We start from the raw sequence: 18,473 nt of genomic DNA on the forward strand, positions 1-18,473 counted from the left end.
CGTGTGTGTGTGTGTGTTGAGACAGGGTCTTGCTATGTAGACCAGGTTATCCTCTTTGCCTCAGCCATCTGAGTGCTGGGATAGTACAGTGATCTTTGAGGATAACAAAGCAGGAGGGCTTACCAAACAAACTGATAATAATAGAAAGAAAGACTCATCTCAAAGCACACTCATATGTATATGCAATCTCTTGACCTTTAGCTAAGAGGTCTCTGCAGTTCAGAACTGTCTATTAGAAAGATAAACTTTCTAATAGACAGTTCTGAAGCAATGTTTTAAAAATGAATCTGAGATGGAATTTTAGTTCTAAATGTAAAAGGTAAAACAAAATTTCACATAAAAACATTTTGATGACCTTGGAGTGGGTTAAATGTCTTAAATTGGGTACCAATACCTCAAAGCACTGAAGAAGAGATTGATAAATCTGGACTTCCCTAAGACAGAGAAATTTACTCACTAAAAGATATTATGAAGATGGCAAAGGATTATAAAAACACGTTTGCAATGTTATTTTCCAATAAATAGTAGACTCTGTAAGCCACAAATAATTAAGGAAAACCAGACAATCCACTGTAAAACAGTGGGCAAAGATTTAACACCTTTGGACTAGGGGTTTTGAACTTCATGAAAAAGAAGCATAGGCAAATCCTTTGCATTGTGTGAGATGCTGCACCATACACTCATCAGAATGGCCTAAGGCCATGAGGCTGAGAGTACGTGGGAAGGGCACAGCACAATGGAACACCCACGGATTACTGGTATGAACCAATGCAACTACTTTAGAAAATGTTTAAACAATAAGTGTTGTGTTAGTTACTTTCATATTGCAATTAAGAGACACCATATCCACGGTAACTTATAAAGTATTTAATTCTGTAGCCCACAGTCGCAGTTTATGACCATTATGGCAGGGAGCATGGCAATAGCAGGCAGGCCCGCACAACACTGGAGCAGTTGCTGACAGCTTACAACAGTCACGGGGCAGACAGGAAACTAAATAGAATGATTTTGAAAGCTCAAAGCCCACTTAGAGACGCACCTCCTCCAACAAGGTCACACTTCCCAATCCTTCCCAAAAGGTTCCACTGACTGGAGACCAAACATTCAAACATATGAGCCTCCCAGGGGCACTCTCATCCAAACACCACAGGTGTCTATGACTATACACATGACCTATAGCTCCTCTTTTCAGCTACACATGCAAGAGATATCTATGCCGTGCTTACAGTGGCTTTCCGTGCAGCCCCCAGCACAGAAACCCAGATGTCCACCAACCGTTAAATGGAGAAATGAGACGTGGTACAAGAACAGAGAGAAATACTAACCAAGCAACAACAAAGAGCTGCTGCATACAGCATGAATAATTCTTTGAGATACAATGTGCTTGCCACAAGCCAAACAGCAGGAGCATGCTCTTTATATGATGTTCAAATGGACAGAACAAAGGCTCCCCGTCTAGGGAGAACTACAGCTGGGGTGGGGCATGAGGTCACCTTTTGAAGTGTTGGAAATGTCTTATATCTTGCTCTGGGTGGTAGTTTCCTGGGCATAAACTTGTGTGAAAAGTCATTAATCCAAATCCTTTGGATTTAAATCCATTATATATGTTCTATAAATTTTATCAGTGCTATGACTCAATAACTAATTTAAGAGAAGAATTTGTTTTGTTCATGATGTCTGAGACTTTGGTCATTGTGTCAAGGAGGGCACGATAAAGCAGTTCACATCATGGTGGACAGGAAGCAGACTGGAACAGTAACAGGACAGTGGTTAGGGCAAGATCCAGCCCTAAGAATTCATTCAAGCTACCATTTCCTCCAAGTGGGTCTCTCCAATCACAGATTTATCACATCCCAACAGTCTATTCAAAATTTGAATTCATTACTGGATTAAACCATTCATGGGGTCAAAACCCTTGTGGTCTAATTTTCCACTACATAGACACTCACACTGAGGCCCTCCCAGATAGGAACAATGTCAGTCGCCTTAGTAATCACTTGTTTACTTCCCAACCTAGCCAGGCTGATTACCAAGATTAGTCATCACGAGCGCTATGTTCATCTGTGGTGAGCGTGCGTGTGAACGTACACTACAGTACAGGTGTGGAGGTCAGAGGACAACTTGCCGGTGTCAGTTCTCCGGGGCTCAGAGTCAGCCATGGGGCTGAAATTCAGGTTTCTGAGCTTGGAGACATGCCTATACCCACTAAGCCATCTTGCCAGTCCATAAATGTGATTCAAGTTCATAAGTAATTAGGGCCAGAGAGTGGCTCAGTGGTTAAGAGCATTTGCATATTCTTGCAGAGGACCCAGGTTAGATCCCTGCATCTGCAGAGTGGTTAGTGACTTTCTGTAACTCCCTCTTCCGGGCCCCATGGGAGCCAGACAAGCAAGTGGCACACAAATATATATTTAAGCAAAATACTCAAGTGCATAAAGTTAAAAAAAAGCCAGGAATGATGTGCACACCTTTAATCCCAGCACTCAGGAGGCAGAAGCAGGTGGATCTCTATAAATTTAAGGCCACCCCAATTTACACAGTGAATTCTAGAACAGCCAGGGTCATGTAGAGAAACTGTCTCAAAACAAAAATAATTTAAACACCACCTTGAATAGCTGTTCACCAGTCACATACGCCTGGTTAAACGAATCCGAGTCCTGCCAGCCCTCTGTCAGGCACACTGCAAAAAGCGGGCACTGCTGCATATTGTTGACTGGAAAGAAAACGTTATCGTCCTTACGGAGGCGAATTTTGCAATGTCTTGCAAAAATCAAAACTACAATTCTGCTTTTGTATAATAATTTCACTTTTGGAAATGTATCCTATAAGTACACTTTCTCACAGTGATGTAACAATGTTCATAGCAGCACCGACTCATCACTTAGCTATGAAGACAAAACGGCCTAATCAGAGAAGGCATTTATAGCCAGCCTATCACTCTCCACAGAGGAGCATGCAAGTTTGAACATACCTCAAAGCACTCTACAAAGCCCCAGGGTTCAAAGGTATCATTGCTGGTGCCATAAAATAAAAGTAAAAAAGTAATTTTCCTCTATTACATTTTTCTCTATTAAATTCTGACATGGCCCTGTTTGATGGGTGTCAGGCCAAGGTCAGATGCTTCTCATACATCTAATAAAGGCTCAAGGGTTCAGCAGCTGGAAATCACCAATAAAATGATGCATAGACTACCATTTCAATATGGTATAAGAACTGGCTTTGAGGCCAGGCAGTGGTGATGCACGCCTTTAACCTCAGCACTCAGGGGGGCAGAAGTAGGCGAATCTCTATGAGTTCGAGACCAGCCTGGTCTATAAGAGCTAGTTCTAAGACAGGTTCCAAAGCTACAGGGAAACCCTGTCTCGAAAAGCAGAAACAAATAAACAAACAAGTAAAGAAACTGGCTTTACTTGAAAAAGTAGGAACCATGTGTCCTGCCAATATACAACCCTTTAACGAAGGCCGCCTGGCAAGCCTTGTGCTTCAGAAAGCCGGCAGCAAAAGCATCCTTTTCAAAGGGTCTGCATGAGTGCAGAGAAAGGCTCTCCTTGCCTACCCCTCTTCTTTCTGTATATGAACATGTATGTATGTGCTCCTGTGTATGAACACGTGTGTAAAGGCCCAAGGACAACCTCAAATGTCATTCCCCAGGAGCCATCCAGAGTAGACAACTGGCTGGCTGACAGTCACCCTAGATTACCTAGACCAGGTTAACTGAGGTGGTACCATCCGATGGGCCGAGGTCTCGGACATAATGAAAAGGGGAAAGTGAGCTGAGCACCAACATTCATCTGTCTCTGCTTCCTGTGCCCAATGTGCACAGCTGCCTTCTATTCTGGCTGCCATGAATTCCTGCCAAGATGGCCGGACCCCTAGAACTGTGAGCCAAAATAAACCCTGCCCAGTTGCTTTTGTCAAGTAGGAAGAAGTAACTAGAACAGTTGGCAGGTCCTTTGCATACTGAACCACCTTCCCAGCAAGGGTCTTCTGAGAAGTGTGGCCGTGTGACCTTGCACATTTAGGCCAACAGCAGCCTGTCTACAATGGAAGCTATGGATGGAAATCCTGGGTGAAAAGAAATGAAGAGAGAAGACGAATGAGCCAGGTGAGTGAGCACCAGCCCAGGTACCTACGGTGTGCAGACACAGAGCAGAAATTCTGCGTGCCTATGTCACTCAGGAAGTCCCACTTCTGGGGTGGGCATCAAGATGGTGAGGTTACAGACTGGGTAACTGCAGGAGGCAGGAGGTTGAGTGGTTTTCTCCTCAGCTGTCATCTAAGCACCTGCAGGGCTAGATCTAATAGTCCTTCCCAGGCAGGGACTCGCACCACCTGCCACCCTGCCTCACCACAGGAGCCTGGTGGCAAGCACCAGACAGCAAGAAAGAATTAATTGGGAAACTAAGGGAAGAATTCATCTAAACTGCCAAAGAAGGGGAGAAAGAAACCTAGATGCAAATAAAGTCATGATGCAGAATTCTTTTCTCTGGAAGAAGCCGAAAAGTGGCTGCTAAGAACCTTGCCCTAGGCTGGGTCCCTGCTTGGGAAATGGGTAGCAGGATCCTGACTCGGAACAAATTGGCATTGGCACTGTCTCCAGAGCTCCTGAGATGTCCAGATCTCAGATAGGGGCAGGATTCATCTTATCATGCAGACTTTGTCCAGGACACTGACATACAGGATAAAGACACCTTTTTTTCTAGTCTCTACAGCTCTCAGGGGCCCCTGGGTCTCAGTCCCCTTATAGTCAATTACCACCACTCCCTTTATGAGGTCATAACAGATAAACGTAACAGCTAACAATGTACCCTAATTTTGTATCAGACAGTTTTCTACTAACAACTGTGTGAGGTCAATAATGTAACCAGAACCTGCTACTGCTTCAGGCACAGGACATGGTGGGTGGAAAGAATAGTCTTGGAGGTAGGCCAGAAGTTTCACCATGTGCACTTCTGAGAAACCTGCTTAGCCCACCTAAGCCCCGAGTCTCAGCTACCCATAGAGTGGGTTAGAACACATTACTTTGTGGAGTCGTGCTTACTCCTTAGGACAGAGTACATCCTCACGCCAGACTGCCCCTTCTCTGTCTCACCTCCCTTTCCAGCCTGTTCGGTCAGAATGCATTTGTTAGCCATTAAGGCTCCTGCTTATGAACACAGTCTGGTTCTTTTTATCCTATACCAGTCTACTCTGGAAGTACTCCAAGTCTATCTTGTGTGGGATATGGTACCAGGTACTGATGCTGGGTTTAGAGTGGACTGGAGGCAGAAGTCTGTGTGATACAGCAATGGCAATGGGGCTGGGGGAGGAGGCAGCTGGGAGCAGGGACTCAAGCTGCTAGGGTTCTTCTCCAGCTTGCCTCTCTTTTGCTGGCCTCCAGCCAGGGTGAACAGGCAGCAGCTTCTTGTTACTTATGCCTGCAAAGCGTGCACTCTGCAAGGCACCCTTTGGGGTCTATATTATCTCAAAGCACCCAAGTCTCAGCTCCCAAGCAGAATGACATCTGAGAATACTGTGACTGGGCCTATCTTTCCTGACCTGGAGCTCTCTGTTTTAACACACTGAGCCAGTCCCTAGGCACTAAGGACCAAATAAAAACTATGTTTGTGGAGCTAGAGAGGAACTGAGCACAGCTCCTAGCACCAACATCGGGAAACTCAGGCGATCTGATGTCCTCTGACCTCTGTGGGCACATGGTACATAAAGACTCATGAAGGTATATATATATTATTATTATCTCATTTACTTTAGTGGGGTGGAACAGGGTCTCCCTATGGTAATTGTTACTATGTGCGTAACTATGTAAACCAGGTTGATCTCTCATTTGCAATGATTCTACTAACTCAGCCTCCCACAAAATGGGATTACAAGTACATGCTGGGATTACAGTATGCCTAGCTAATTTATGTATTTACTTATATTTATATTTTTATTGTATATAGTATTGGGATCAAATCCGGAGCCTCGGGCATATGAGACAAGTATTCTTATCAAGCTCTAAGCTAAAACCAAGAACAATGTCTGATTTCAAAGGACTCAAACACCTGTCCAGTCCCCACACACTGACTCCGACAGCCTCACTGAGATAACACAGGGCTCCTCTTCCCTAAAATATCTTCATTTCCCTCTCCCAATGAAGAAATACGTCACTAGAACATTTCTCTACCACTTTCCATACCAAAGAAAATCAGAAACAAAGAAATAGACACAAGAGGCAACTTGTGTACTTTATCCTGCCCAATGTGCACAGTAGTCCCGCGACTAGGAATTATGATCCCCACTGCAGGGATGAGGAGGGAAATAGAGTTCACACAGAGATGGAGCTGGTTTGAAACATGGCTGTCTGCTGGCTGGCTCTGTTCTTTCCAGGTCCCAGGCTGCCTCTGTCAGTCAGCTTCCAACTCTGCTAGTGTGGGCTGCTTCATGTATAGATTACCTTCAACCTTTTTGTCCATGCTGGTCCCAGGGGAAACTGCCTTCTTCCATGCAGTGGCAGCAGCAGCGACTGGGCGCCGCCTTAGATTCTCTCATTAGCTCATCTTAATTACACCCAGACCACAGCAGTTCCGGTGCAAAGTACCTGCTCCTGCTGCAAAGCAGGCAGGGTTACTGATAGCTTTCCTAGCTTTCCCTGCCTCCAGCTCCTCCAGCTCCCCACTGCTGCCAGCAGCTTCCTTTCTCTGCTGTCCTTGGTTCTTGCACATGACACTGGGGCACTCAGTCCACTCCAATCCAGACTGCTGTCGGAGTCTAGCTCAAGTCAAGCGTGCTCATGACTCTGCTTAGTCAGGTGCTGCCACAGTGCTGTGAAAAAGGCAAGAAAGGGGAGGAGGGCACAGAGTGCTTCCCTTCCAGAAGCCTAAAGTCTGAGGCTAGGACACAAAAACAACAAAACACTGGCAAGAGGCAGGTGGAGACTTGAGGGAAACCTTGCAATTTACAGGTAGGAGAACTAAAGTCTAAGAAAGACAACCCAGGGAACTAACCATATCAAATAACAGCACCTAACATTTCTTTAAAAAATTTTAACATTTTTTTTATAAAAAAGGTTTTACTTTCAGTTTTAATTATGTGCATATGTTTGTACAAGTGAGCACAGAGTCTATGGAGGTCAGAGAGGGCTTTGGATCACCTGGAGCAAGAGTTACAGGTGGCTGTCAGCTGCTGGACATGACTGTTGGAAACCAAACTGGGTTCTCAGCACAGCACATACTCTATCACATTAACACTACATGCTGGGCACTGCTGCTGCCTCTGTTTTAACGACAAGGAAAATGGGGCAGCAGGGAAGGGGGGTTAAATGCCTTGTCTGAGTTCCCACCAGTACAGAAGCCTGCACTGAACTCTGGACCCTTGCCACTACACTGTAGTCCGTGATGACAACCTCATCTGGGTACAGTGACTGAATATGGGGGCTGTGAGAAACTGAGCAGGAGTACAAAGTTTCTGAACACACAGCAATAACCAATTATTTCAAAATCAATTCTGTAACGAAGTCAGGTGTTACGGTAGCGTTGCCCATGCTGTATCATGTATGTGACTTCACTGCAGCCTTGGTTCTGTACACAAGATGAGGTCAACAAACACGCCTGAAAACCCAGGTCAGACTCCCTGTGATATAAATTGGTTTCTGCTCTTAGAAGCATGATGGTCAAAGTATGAAAACAAAGACTTTTTTCTAACTCTGTCATGCTTCAGCAGTACCAAAGTAGTACATCTTTGGCCTGTGCTACATTAAAATGTTTGATTTTAAGAACTGCTATGAGTTGCTGATTTGAATTTCTTTTCTTTTTTTCTTTTCTTTAAAGTCATTAAACAGAACTGGCCAGATGGCTCAGTGAGTAAAAGCTCTTGCCGCCAAGCCTAAAGATCTGAGTTTTGATCCCGGAAACAAGTGCTGTGTGTGCCTACACATATACACACACCTAACTTAAGTTTTAAACATTAAATGAATTTTGGCTGAGGACAGAATTTGCAGCAATTTTTGAAATGGTCCTAAACACTGCTGTCTTGTACTGGGTATTTAGGGGAAGTGGTGTACTCAGCACTGATGGCACTGCATAGCAAACTTTCAACCAAGATTTAACTCTTTATGTAAAAATAAACATGCACACCCATCTCATCAATACACAAGTCTGCTTTGCCCTTTAATAATAAAAGTTCATGTATACCAAAGAACTGTTTTTAAAACAAATTTCTTTTTTTTTTTTTTTTTTTTTTTTTTTTTTTTAAGATTTTATTTATTATGTATACAACATTCTGCCTCGATGTATGCCCGCACGCCAGTGGAGGGCGCCAGATCTCAGTACAGATGGTTGTGAGCCACCATGTGGTTGCTGGGAATTGAACTCAGGACCTCTGGAAGAGCAGCCAGTGCTCTTAACCTCTGAGCCATCTCTCCAGCCCCTAAAACAAATTTCTTTAAGTGCTATTGCCAGTATTTGTCTGATTTGTATATGTACTTTATATACATGTGTACCTGGAATCGTGTGGTGAAAAGGGGTCATGAGCAGTGAGAGTCTAAGAAGTCCATTCTGCCCCACTGTGCAGCTCAGCCTGAACTGACCAGGGACATCAATGGACGGCTTTCCTGAATTAATTACTCTTGGGGGTAATCATGAAAACCGTGAACTTGCATTATCCAGAGCCAGCTAAAAGGTTTGTGTCTGACTGGGAGTGTGCTAGTGTAGCTGTATACCCGGCAGCAGGGGCTGTGAGTCAAGCCCTGTGCTTCCAAAGGCAAAGCCAGATCAAGAGGAAAGAAGGTTTTAGAATGGGTTTATGCAGAGATCCAGAAGTGTTCACCTCACTCCTTGGTTTTATGTCTTGCTGTCTATACATGATGCCCAAGAATATGAATTAGAAATATTATTTTCTGAGGCAATGCAGGCACCTTCAAAAGATACTCAATAATGAGGGCTGGAGAGATGGCTCAGCGGTTAAGAGCATTGCGTGCTCTTCCAAAGGACCAGAGTTCGATTCCCAGCAACCACATGGTGGCTCACAACCATCTGTAATGAGGTCTGGTGTCCTCTTCTAGCAGGCATATATACAAACAGAATATTGTATCCATAATAAATAAATAAATATTTTAAAAAAGATACTCAATGATATAGTCTGAAATGTTCATAAAATGGGCTTCTAATAAATGCTTTGTCACCAAAAATGGTCCCCCAAATTCCCCCCCAACCACCATACACAGGGGACATGGTCTCACTATATATCCCAGTATCTCCCCCCTCCCCCCCCACACACAGGGGACATGTTCTCACTATCTATCCCAGTATCTCCCCCCCACACACACAGGGGACATGGTCTCACTATATATCCCAGTATATATGGTGGTTTAGAGCTTGCATTTAGCTTCTGGAATGCTGGAGTTACAGATGCACATCACTAAGCCTGGTTCCCCAAAGACTTTCTCCAATTCTCTTACATGGGTTTCACAATAAACTGTTACCATTATAAAAGTTACTTACCAATTATTGCCAAATTGTGTTCTGAGCCACAAGAAATCTGTAAAGAAAATATGTGTCATTAGAAAAAACAGATATATATCTCAGCTGGTAAATTTTATGATCATAGTTATTTTATAATGGCATGCACATTCATTTTGGCAAATCTTAGAAAGATGTAGAAAGGAGCATCACATACAAAGGTTAAAATTATAATTATAACATATTCACAGCTATATGAATATATATATATATATATATATGAAGAAACATCAAAAAGAAACGCATCAAGATGTTAAAGTTGTCTTTAGCTAATTAGACTACCAGTGATGTTTTTCTTTCTGCATTTTACTTTTCAAATTTTCTTTTTTAATTTTTTTCATTTTATTTTACGCGTCTGGGCTTTTGTCTGCACGCATGGCTATGCACCATGTGCATGTAGTAACCGCAGCGGTCAGAAGAGGGCGGTGGATCCCCTGCGATGGGTTTTCAAACAGTTGTAAGCTACCTTGTGGGTGCCAGGGATTGCACCTGGGTCCTCTGTCAATGTTCTTAATCTCCAAGTCATCTCTCTAGCACCCCTCACACACATACAGATTGAGCCATCTCTTAGTACCCTTCACACATACAGAAATTTAGACAGTGTCTCATGTAGCTAAAGCTGGCTTTAAGCTCTGGCTTCTATCTTCTAAGTGCTGAGATTACAGGAGCGGGCTGCCACACCTAGTACATTTTTCTAAATTTCTATAACGCATATGTTACTTTAAAAAACTGGAAAGATAGCAATAAAGATAACAGTTTTCAAATACTGAATTAAAAAGACCATCACTGTCATTTAGTGATAAAATGAGCCAAGAAGTCGGTAGAAGCAGATGCTTCTGTTCTGTCCCCTCCCCTTCCAATCCAGACTCCCTGTGGCCTCTGAACACATGGTGTTCTCTTGTGCTTGAGTCTATGCCTGTTCGTCCACCCAGCATGGCCTCACCCCACTGCCTACACAGAAGGCTCTGCTCACTTTTCACTTGGAGCACCTACTGAACCCTGGCTCTAGCGTGTAACGGCTGACTCAAGCACCTCTGTCACCTGTCCATCTACCAGGCATCACAATGCAGCGGGCATCTTGTCTTCTAGTATTTCTTCTGGTCTCTGCACTAGCACGTATACCCTGAGAACACAGCTGTGTCCCAGCTCTGCACTGCGCTTGTGAAATGTATGGAGCCTGGGGCTCGGCTAACATCTGACAAATGAGAGAATGAATACATGCACCATGTGCATGAAAGAAAGAAAGAATGCCTCAGAGTAAGAACAGCTGGTCATTCAGGGTTCTGAAGCCAGTCTCTCCAGCCCCTTGGGTCTCAGGAGGAGGTGACAAGGGTGGAAATACACAGATGGCTCCCTGAGTGCTGAGTAAGAGTTCTGCACTCTGAAGATGCATGTGTGACCTGTATCAAGACGCTCACTTTAACCCCAGGCCTGAGGAGGAGGGCAGGTACTCTCAGCTGATGTGGGCAGGGCCATGTACATCAGCTACAGTATTAGAGCAGAGAGTTGGCTTGGCAAGAGGACATGGTTTGTCCTGGGTTCCAGGGCAAGTCTGAGAGTGAGAACTTTCATGATCACAGGGGTGATTCCACAAGAGTGAGGGCATCCAGCCTTTCTGCAGCTGGCTTATTTCATTTAGCAGAGTGCTCTTTGGGTTCATCCATGAGTCCACAAATGACTGTAATTAATAAAAGTACATGATATTCTGGAAAATGCTGAGTGGCAGGAGTTACAGCCTGTACTGTGCAAGCATGAGGACTGGAATGCAGATCTCCAGAGCAGATCCCCAGAGCAAGGCGGACTGCAAAACGTTTTCTTTTGATTTGGTGTGAGAGACCCTGCCTCAGTAAATAAGGTGGAAGAGCAATGGAAAATGATTCAGGGCTTCACATGTACACATATATACATGTACATAAATGCCCACATACACATATGTTCACTTACATGCAAACATGAATACACATACACACACACACACACACACACACACACAGACAGACAGAGAGAGAGAAGGGGAAAAAGAAAAATGCTGAGTGTATCTTAAGCTTTCCCACCACAGAAAATGACAGTATGTGAGATAATGCATAAATCAGCTTGGAATGTGTACTTACTTCAAAACCTCATGTTATACATGATAAATATATACATCAAATACATGTTAATTAAAAAAAAAGACTGGGGAGGCTGGAGAAATGGCTCAGCAGTAAGAACACTGGCTTACTCTTCCAGAGGAGCTGGACTAAATTTCTAGCGCCCACATGATGGTTCACAACTGTCTGTGGTTCCAGTTCTAGGAGACCTGATGCCCTCTTCTGGTGTTCATGGGCACTAGGCACACAATACATACAAGCAAAGTATTCCCGTAAACATGAAGTGCTTTTTTCAATTTAAAACATTAAAAATAGTAGAGCCAGTGTGACTCCGGTACTCTGACAGGTTCCTGTCCCGATGCCCTGGTGGACTTGAAAGTTCAGATCACAGGGAAGTGCTCAAGGCTTTGAGTGCTGTGGGTGACAAGGGCAGCCTGGCTCCTGGGTCTTGCCCTGCACAGAGTTGGGATCTCATGTCCCAGATTCAACAGGATACAGGGGACTACACACATTACATGGACTCTGACAGAGTGTGAAAAAAGAAGCCCCCTTGAGAAGTGGCTCCAGACTGTCTCTCAGCTTGAGGTGGCTTGTCATTGACCCGAATCTCCCATGACAACTTACTGGGACAGTAAGAGTTCACCATAAGCTTCCTGGTTGTACTGAGACTGGCTCCCTAAGTCTGTTTGTTACAGGGAGCAACTCAGACTGACACCAGGAAAAGCCTTGTTGTCTAACAGCAAGCAAATCTTTATGGAAGCTATGGTAGAGCTATCTATCTGGTGAACTATTGAGCAGCCTACAGAGTGGAGCTTGCACTAAGAAAATATTTCAAATATCATGTGAACTGGGAAAAATCACATAAAAATTGTATCCACAATCCAATATTCACTCTATAATAGAACATGAATAAAAATGACTGAGAGGAGAGACATTAGTGCCTGGCTCTGGTCTGGGGGTGAGGAAGATGGGAATATGGTTTTCTTTTGCTTCTGTTGAGTCTTACACAATAGTCTTATAATTGTGGGGCAGGAGAAATCTATTAAATATAAGAAAAACATTACGATGCATTCCTTCCATACAGGAAAAAAACCCCAACTGACTATAAAATCTTGTGTGTTTAGAACTGGGGGAGGGGCTCCAAAGGTAACAGAAGTAAATTAACAGGGCAATTGCATCCGGGTAGTAGGACTAGAAGGCATTTTGTTCCCACTAGTCTTTATTTCCAGAACATTCTTTCACTGCAGTGGCAGCAGCAGTGGTGTGGTGACAGTGATAAGAACAATAATTAAATCTGCCATAACCCAAGGACTCGTGTGTGCCAGGCTGTGCTCCAAGGCACTTTTGAAACATTGGCACATTTTAATCATCACAGACATCTTTCCAGGTATGTTTGGCTTTGCTCATTTTAGAGATGAGGAGCCTGAGGCTCATACATATTCAATGATTTCCACAGACTTCCACAGTTAGTTAAGGAGGCAGCAACAGAATTATAATCTGGGTTTGGCTGATCTACAAACTACCATCCTTTACTGCTGCTCCTTGGTGAAAAAGACAGGCAGGCACTGCTGCTTTAAGAAAAAACAAAACAAAACAAAAAAAAACCTTCACAAAACACAAAGGAAAAGGACTTGTTCCTGTGGGCTGGGGGTCACCCTGGGATCAGGAACTTGGAGCTGACCAGCACCAGGGATCTGAAGCCAGCCACCGACAGATAAATGCTAGCACCACACCATAGCTGCTGCAGTACATTTAGGAGTGACGCAGTGATGGGCGGACTTTGTCAGGCCAGAGCCCAACTGTGAGCATGGAGCTTCTCAAGGTCTCTCCTTCTCTGTGCTCCAGCATAGAGGTAGGGACCTGAACACCACACTCCTTCAGTGAGAGCGTATAAATGGCCATTTGCTTCACCTTGCTCCTGCCAGTGCCTACCCTGCACCCAACAGCAGGCAGCTTTCTCGAAGACTATTAAGAATGGCGATCCCAAGCAAGGAAGCCAAGTCACTTCTAGCTCCTGAGACCTCTGGCAAGATTTTAACCCCCAGGACCTGAACGTTCTCAGATATTAAAGGTGACAGTGTATCTTGTCTACCTTACAGAAGTGCTGGAGGACAAAGGGCTCTCCAGCCTTATACAAAAATCAGACCCCTGACGAAAACCCTCCTCAGGGCCGCTTGCCACTCTATTGGGAGGGCAGGTGGAAACTACAAAGCATGATTTACGAGGTCAGCGTGAGGTAATCCACACCCACCTCTCATAAACTCTCAGCCCCACATAATGGATTCCCTTTTCCATTCACGATGCACATTTTCTCTAAGGACATCGTGTCATTTCAAACTCACATGCGTTCTACTTTCCTTGACTGGGATTTCCTGTCTCCCGCTGTCTACCTGCCTAGTGTCTGCTCACAGCTCAGGTGCAGGGCATGAAGTGAGGGAGCAGAGGGGAGGCCAGCACAGAATAGTCCTAAGTATGTATGGGCACAGTCTTCAAGGTGGCATTCCTGAAGAGATGTAAGCTAGGGGCTGGAGATATGGTTTACTGGTAGAGGACTTGCTTCTCCAAGTTCAAGAGCCTGGGATTGGACCTCCCACCACCACTGAGGAAACAGCCAGTTTCAGGAGAGTGGAAGTGGCTTATCTGCCTCTAGCTGAGGGCCCTGGCCAGCTGCCAGCACAGCAATCCCATTCCCTTCTCCAAGCTCTACCTGGGTGAAGAGAGCAGCAGGGCATTCCTCCTTTGAAGACTCCTCTTAGACACTGAGACATCTCAGATGTGACTCTCAATAGCTCCTCCTCCTGTGGGTTCAAAGTATTTGCAGGGTCCTCTCTGGGAACCCAAGTGTAGCTGAATTGGAACAGTCACTGGGACTGGGAGAATCTCTCAAGTCTTAAAGAAGCCGGGCATGCCTTTTGTACTGGAGCAACTGCGCTTCAGAATTCGCCAAGGCTTTATTTAGGCATGTTGACTTCAGTAAAGAGGGAATAGCGAACAGGATAAGGTACAGGAGAACATCAGTGTCCCCATAGCAAGGCTCCTGTGTATCCTCATCTGAGAAAAAGAGATCCCCTTTCTAAAAGCATTAGCCGTCCTGTTTGGTGAGCAGCTCTGCCCATCACTGACTACTGGAGGAACTGACTCACCAAAGCACTGCACCTGGGAGGTCTGTATGGCGGGGCGGGGCGGGCAGGAGAGAGCTGACATTCTCAGGACACCTTCCTCAGACTGTGAGGCTCTGCCTCAGCGGGTCTCTTTCCTGCCTCGCATCTACTTAGACTCAGAGCCTATTAACTCTGCTTCTCAGGGAGTCTATTCAGTCCTTCCTGCTCCAGCCCGCTCCTTTAAAAACCCCTATGTGACTCCACTGCTTTTTCTCACTGAGCTGCACTTGATTTCTCTAAGTTCTACATTGTCATGGCACTAAAATCTTCTGCTTGTCCCGCACACTCAGTCTCTCCTTTCCTATGACCTTTAGCTCAGCAGGACAAGTCCCCTCCCTGTGTCTCTATTTCCAGTCCATACCGATACCCAAGAGACACACAGACACAGTCTAAAATATACTGCCCCAAGGATCACCTCAGCTCATGGGAGGCCTGGCCTTACCTCTCACCTTAGCTATAATTTGCTTTAATCAAATCTCCTCTGAATTTCCAATACTCTTACCACTTAGTATGGGGTAGCAGAAAATGCAGAAGGGTCTAGAAAACCTGGCACTTTTGCTCCCTAGCCAGTGGCAGCTGGCAAACCCCCTTTGTCTCTGAAAATGGGATACTAACCACCAGACCCATCTCACACATCCACAACCTGTCCAGCCTATCGCACGTGCACAAGCACCTTGTCATCTACAGAAAGACTCTACTCTTCATTCCTTTCTAAAGATATGCTTCCAAGACGTAAGAGATCTAGTTTAGGGGCTAGCTGCAGCCTGTGAAAACAGGCTCTAGGGACGAGTCCCCCGCTGGATTAACAAGATTAACAAGAAAGGGCAGTATGAGACCTCTACAGGAAGAAGCGACAGATCCTGTGCTGGGCCCAGGGTCTGTCTGGGTTTCTGAGTTGCTCTTGTCCTGAATGACTTTCCTGTTGATCTTTTATAAGATACTCACTTCACCTGCTTTCTCCTCTGCGCCAAAGTCCGCCACAATCCTTGTGATAGGAAATATTTCTGATCCTTGCTTTCCCCTCTGCGCCAACGTCCGCCACAATCCTTATATATCTCTGATCCTTGCAGATTGAAAGAACCTAATATAACAATGCATCTGGGTTCAGCAAAAGTATGCCATCACACCCTTGGGAACAACATGGAAGAAGCCGTGTGCAGAAGACAGCCAGTGTGGTTAAACTCAAAGCAATCAATACCTTTGGGACAGGCAAACACTGTAGAGCAGTGGTTCCCAACCTTCCTAGTGCTGTGAGGCTTCAATACCTCATGCTGCGGTGACCCCAACCATAAAATTATTTTCATTGCTACTTCATAAATGTAATTTTGCTACTGTTTTCCGATGGTCTTAGGTGACCCCTGTGAAAGAACTGTCCAGCCTCAAAGAAGCTGTGTTCCACAGACTGAGAACTACTGGTGTAGAGCATTCTTCTCAAAAAACTCTAACTCTTGCCCCAATCACCACATACACTAAAATGAAAAAGACTAACCAGACCAAGTGCTGGGGAAGATGTGCAAGAGCTCAAGTCTCGCACTGTTGTCGGGAGTGAAAGTCAATAGCTGCTTTAAAAAATAATCTGGCAATAGCTTTTAGAGCTAATATATATATATATATATATATATATATATATATATTTAATATACATATGCCAGGAAACACAAGTGCCCCAAACTGATACTTGCTTATCTGCATCAAAAGGCATGCACAGAGTGTTCACAGTACATCACTTACCAAAAAATGGAAGTATAGCTCTGTGATAGAACACAAGACCCTGGCTCCTCCATGCCAAAGTAAATATTTTTAAAGAAAGATTTGGCATTAGTGTAACAGGAAAAAATGTAGTCCATGCAGAATACTTTATAGTGTTTATAGTGGTTAGGTATGTAATTACAATGCTTCCCTTGCTTGCACGAAGCCCTGGTTCATTACCCAGAACTCACAGGAAAGGAGAGAGTTTATGTTTGAATGAGACACCCCATAAGTTTAGGGCATTGGATCACTCGGCCCCCAAACGATGAGGCTGTTTGGAAGGTTTTAGAGGTGTGGCCTTGCTGTAAGAAATAAGTCACTAGAGGTGAGCTATGAGAGTTAAGACTGTTCATTCTCTCCATTGCATGCTTGCAGTTCAAAATTTAAGCCCTCAGCTTCCTGTTCCTGTCACCATGCCTGACACTTCCTGCCATGTCTTTCTGCCACGACTGACTCTTGTCCCTCTGGAACTGTTTGCACAGATAAATCCTTTCTTCTCTAAGTTTCCATGATTGCGGAGTTACCACAGCAACAGAGAAGTGACTGATGCACACCTTTCATAGCAGGGAAATAGTAATGACATTCACAACATGAACGGAGCCTCAAGAATAATACTAAATAAGAGAAGCCAAACACAGGCAATCATACATTTGTATGATTCTATTTGTGTAAGCTAAATATAAAATATACACATAAAAAGGCATCAGATACAAATCTGTTTAAAGAAGCAAGAAGGAGCTAGTCCTAGTGGTCTTTTAAACAGTACTCTGGTTCAGCAATCTCTTGCTAAAAACGAAGCAGGGACAGATTTTCAAGGAAAGAAAGAAAAGAAAAGAAAAGAAAAGAAAAGAAAAAGATTGTGTGAATCTGTTTTCTGGGATTATAATCTTAAGTAATTCTAAATAATAGTAATTGTCTTTGTTCTTGAAAAAAACAAAACCAAACAGAAAAAGAACTACAAAACATCTTACATTACATAGTAGGCCCTTTTCCTCCACAGAATATGTGTCAGTTCTGAAGGTATTTTGTGTGCACTTTTGGACTATGCAGATGGAAAAATACATTAACATTGTTGGAAGCTAGAATCCCACTGATGGTGTAGGAAATATAAGCAGGGAACTGGGGAAGCAAAGAACAGCCCCGCAAACATCACACCAGAGGCCAAGGCATGATGGGAAATTACAGTCCCATACCCACACATGCAGGCTGCTTAAGTCAGTGCAAAACTGCCTGGAAGCAGTGACCCCACCCCCACCCCAGCATCAGTGAGTTCCCTTACTGTACGGATCTCTGATCCTAAATGCTTTTTAACTAAAAGAAATCAGACTTCCTGAAAAAGTGGCAAATTACAGGGTCAGGACAAGGAAAGAACAACTGGAAACTAAGCACCCATTTGGGCCAGGAAGTAAGGTGACACAGGGGTCCTACAAAGACAGAGTGCTGGGGACATGGAAAAGGACATCGGAGCCACTTGACAGGGTCCTCACCAGTTGGGTTTAGAGATAATGTGAGCGTTAAAATGAATAATGACCACACTCGATTATAATACACTGAATAAAATAAAAATCCATGAATATATACTGTGTAATAAATAGGGAAGTAGGGAAATCTCCTCCTTATACTGGGATGTCATAAATAATAAACATAAAAGGAATAATTGATTTAGAAAAGTTTTACAACCATTACAATAATAGTTAATGCAAGGATGAATCATTAATTCACCTTAAAACTGCCGAGCAAAAGCCCAAGAGGAGTAGTCCATTCCTAGTCTCAGCCATCTCACCACCATTACTGTTAGTTAACAGAAAAGAAGGGGTGGACACCACTTCACGGAAGACCTGAGTGAACAGCACTAACAATGGGATAAACCTAACTTCACGGAGGACCTGATGGGATAACCCTAACTTCACGGAGGACCTGAGTGAACAGCACTAACAGTGGGATAACCCTAACTTCACGGAAGACCTGAGTGAACA

At 44.2% G+C, this 18,473-nt stretch overlaps 1 protein-coding gene across 4 annotated transcripts in view; it reads right to left on the reverse strand.

The window, feature by feature from the left end:
* The window catches only part of Sergef (secretion regulating guanine nucleotide exchange factor), a 212,243-nt gene that overhangs the window by 67,790 nt on the left and 125,980 nt on the right, over positions 1-18,473 (reverse strand). For 2 of the 4 annotated variants that reach the window (XM_075952338.1, XM_075952339.1), the window contains one exon: positions 9,480-9,516. In XM_075952338.1, the coding sequence (XP_075808453.1) occupies positions 9,480-9,516 (37 nt within the window). Of the gene's footprint in view, positions 1-6,436; positions 6,590-9,479; positions 9,517-18,473 lie in introns of those variants that run through there. The other 2 variants (XR_012908246.1, XM_075952340.1) reach the window with 2 other exon arrangements.

This window comes from Microtus pennsylvanicus, chromosome 18 (assembly GCF_037038515.1).
Source record: "Microtus pennsylvanicus isolate mMicPen1 chromosome 18, mMicPen1.hap1, whole genome shotgun sequence".
Taxonomy (NCBI): Eukaryota; Metazoa; Chordata; class Mammalia; order Rodentia; family Cricetidae; genus Microtus; species Microtus pennsylvanicus.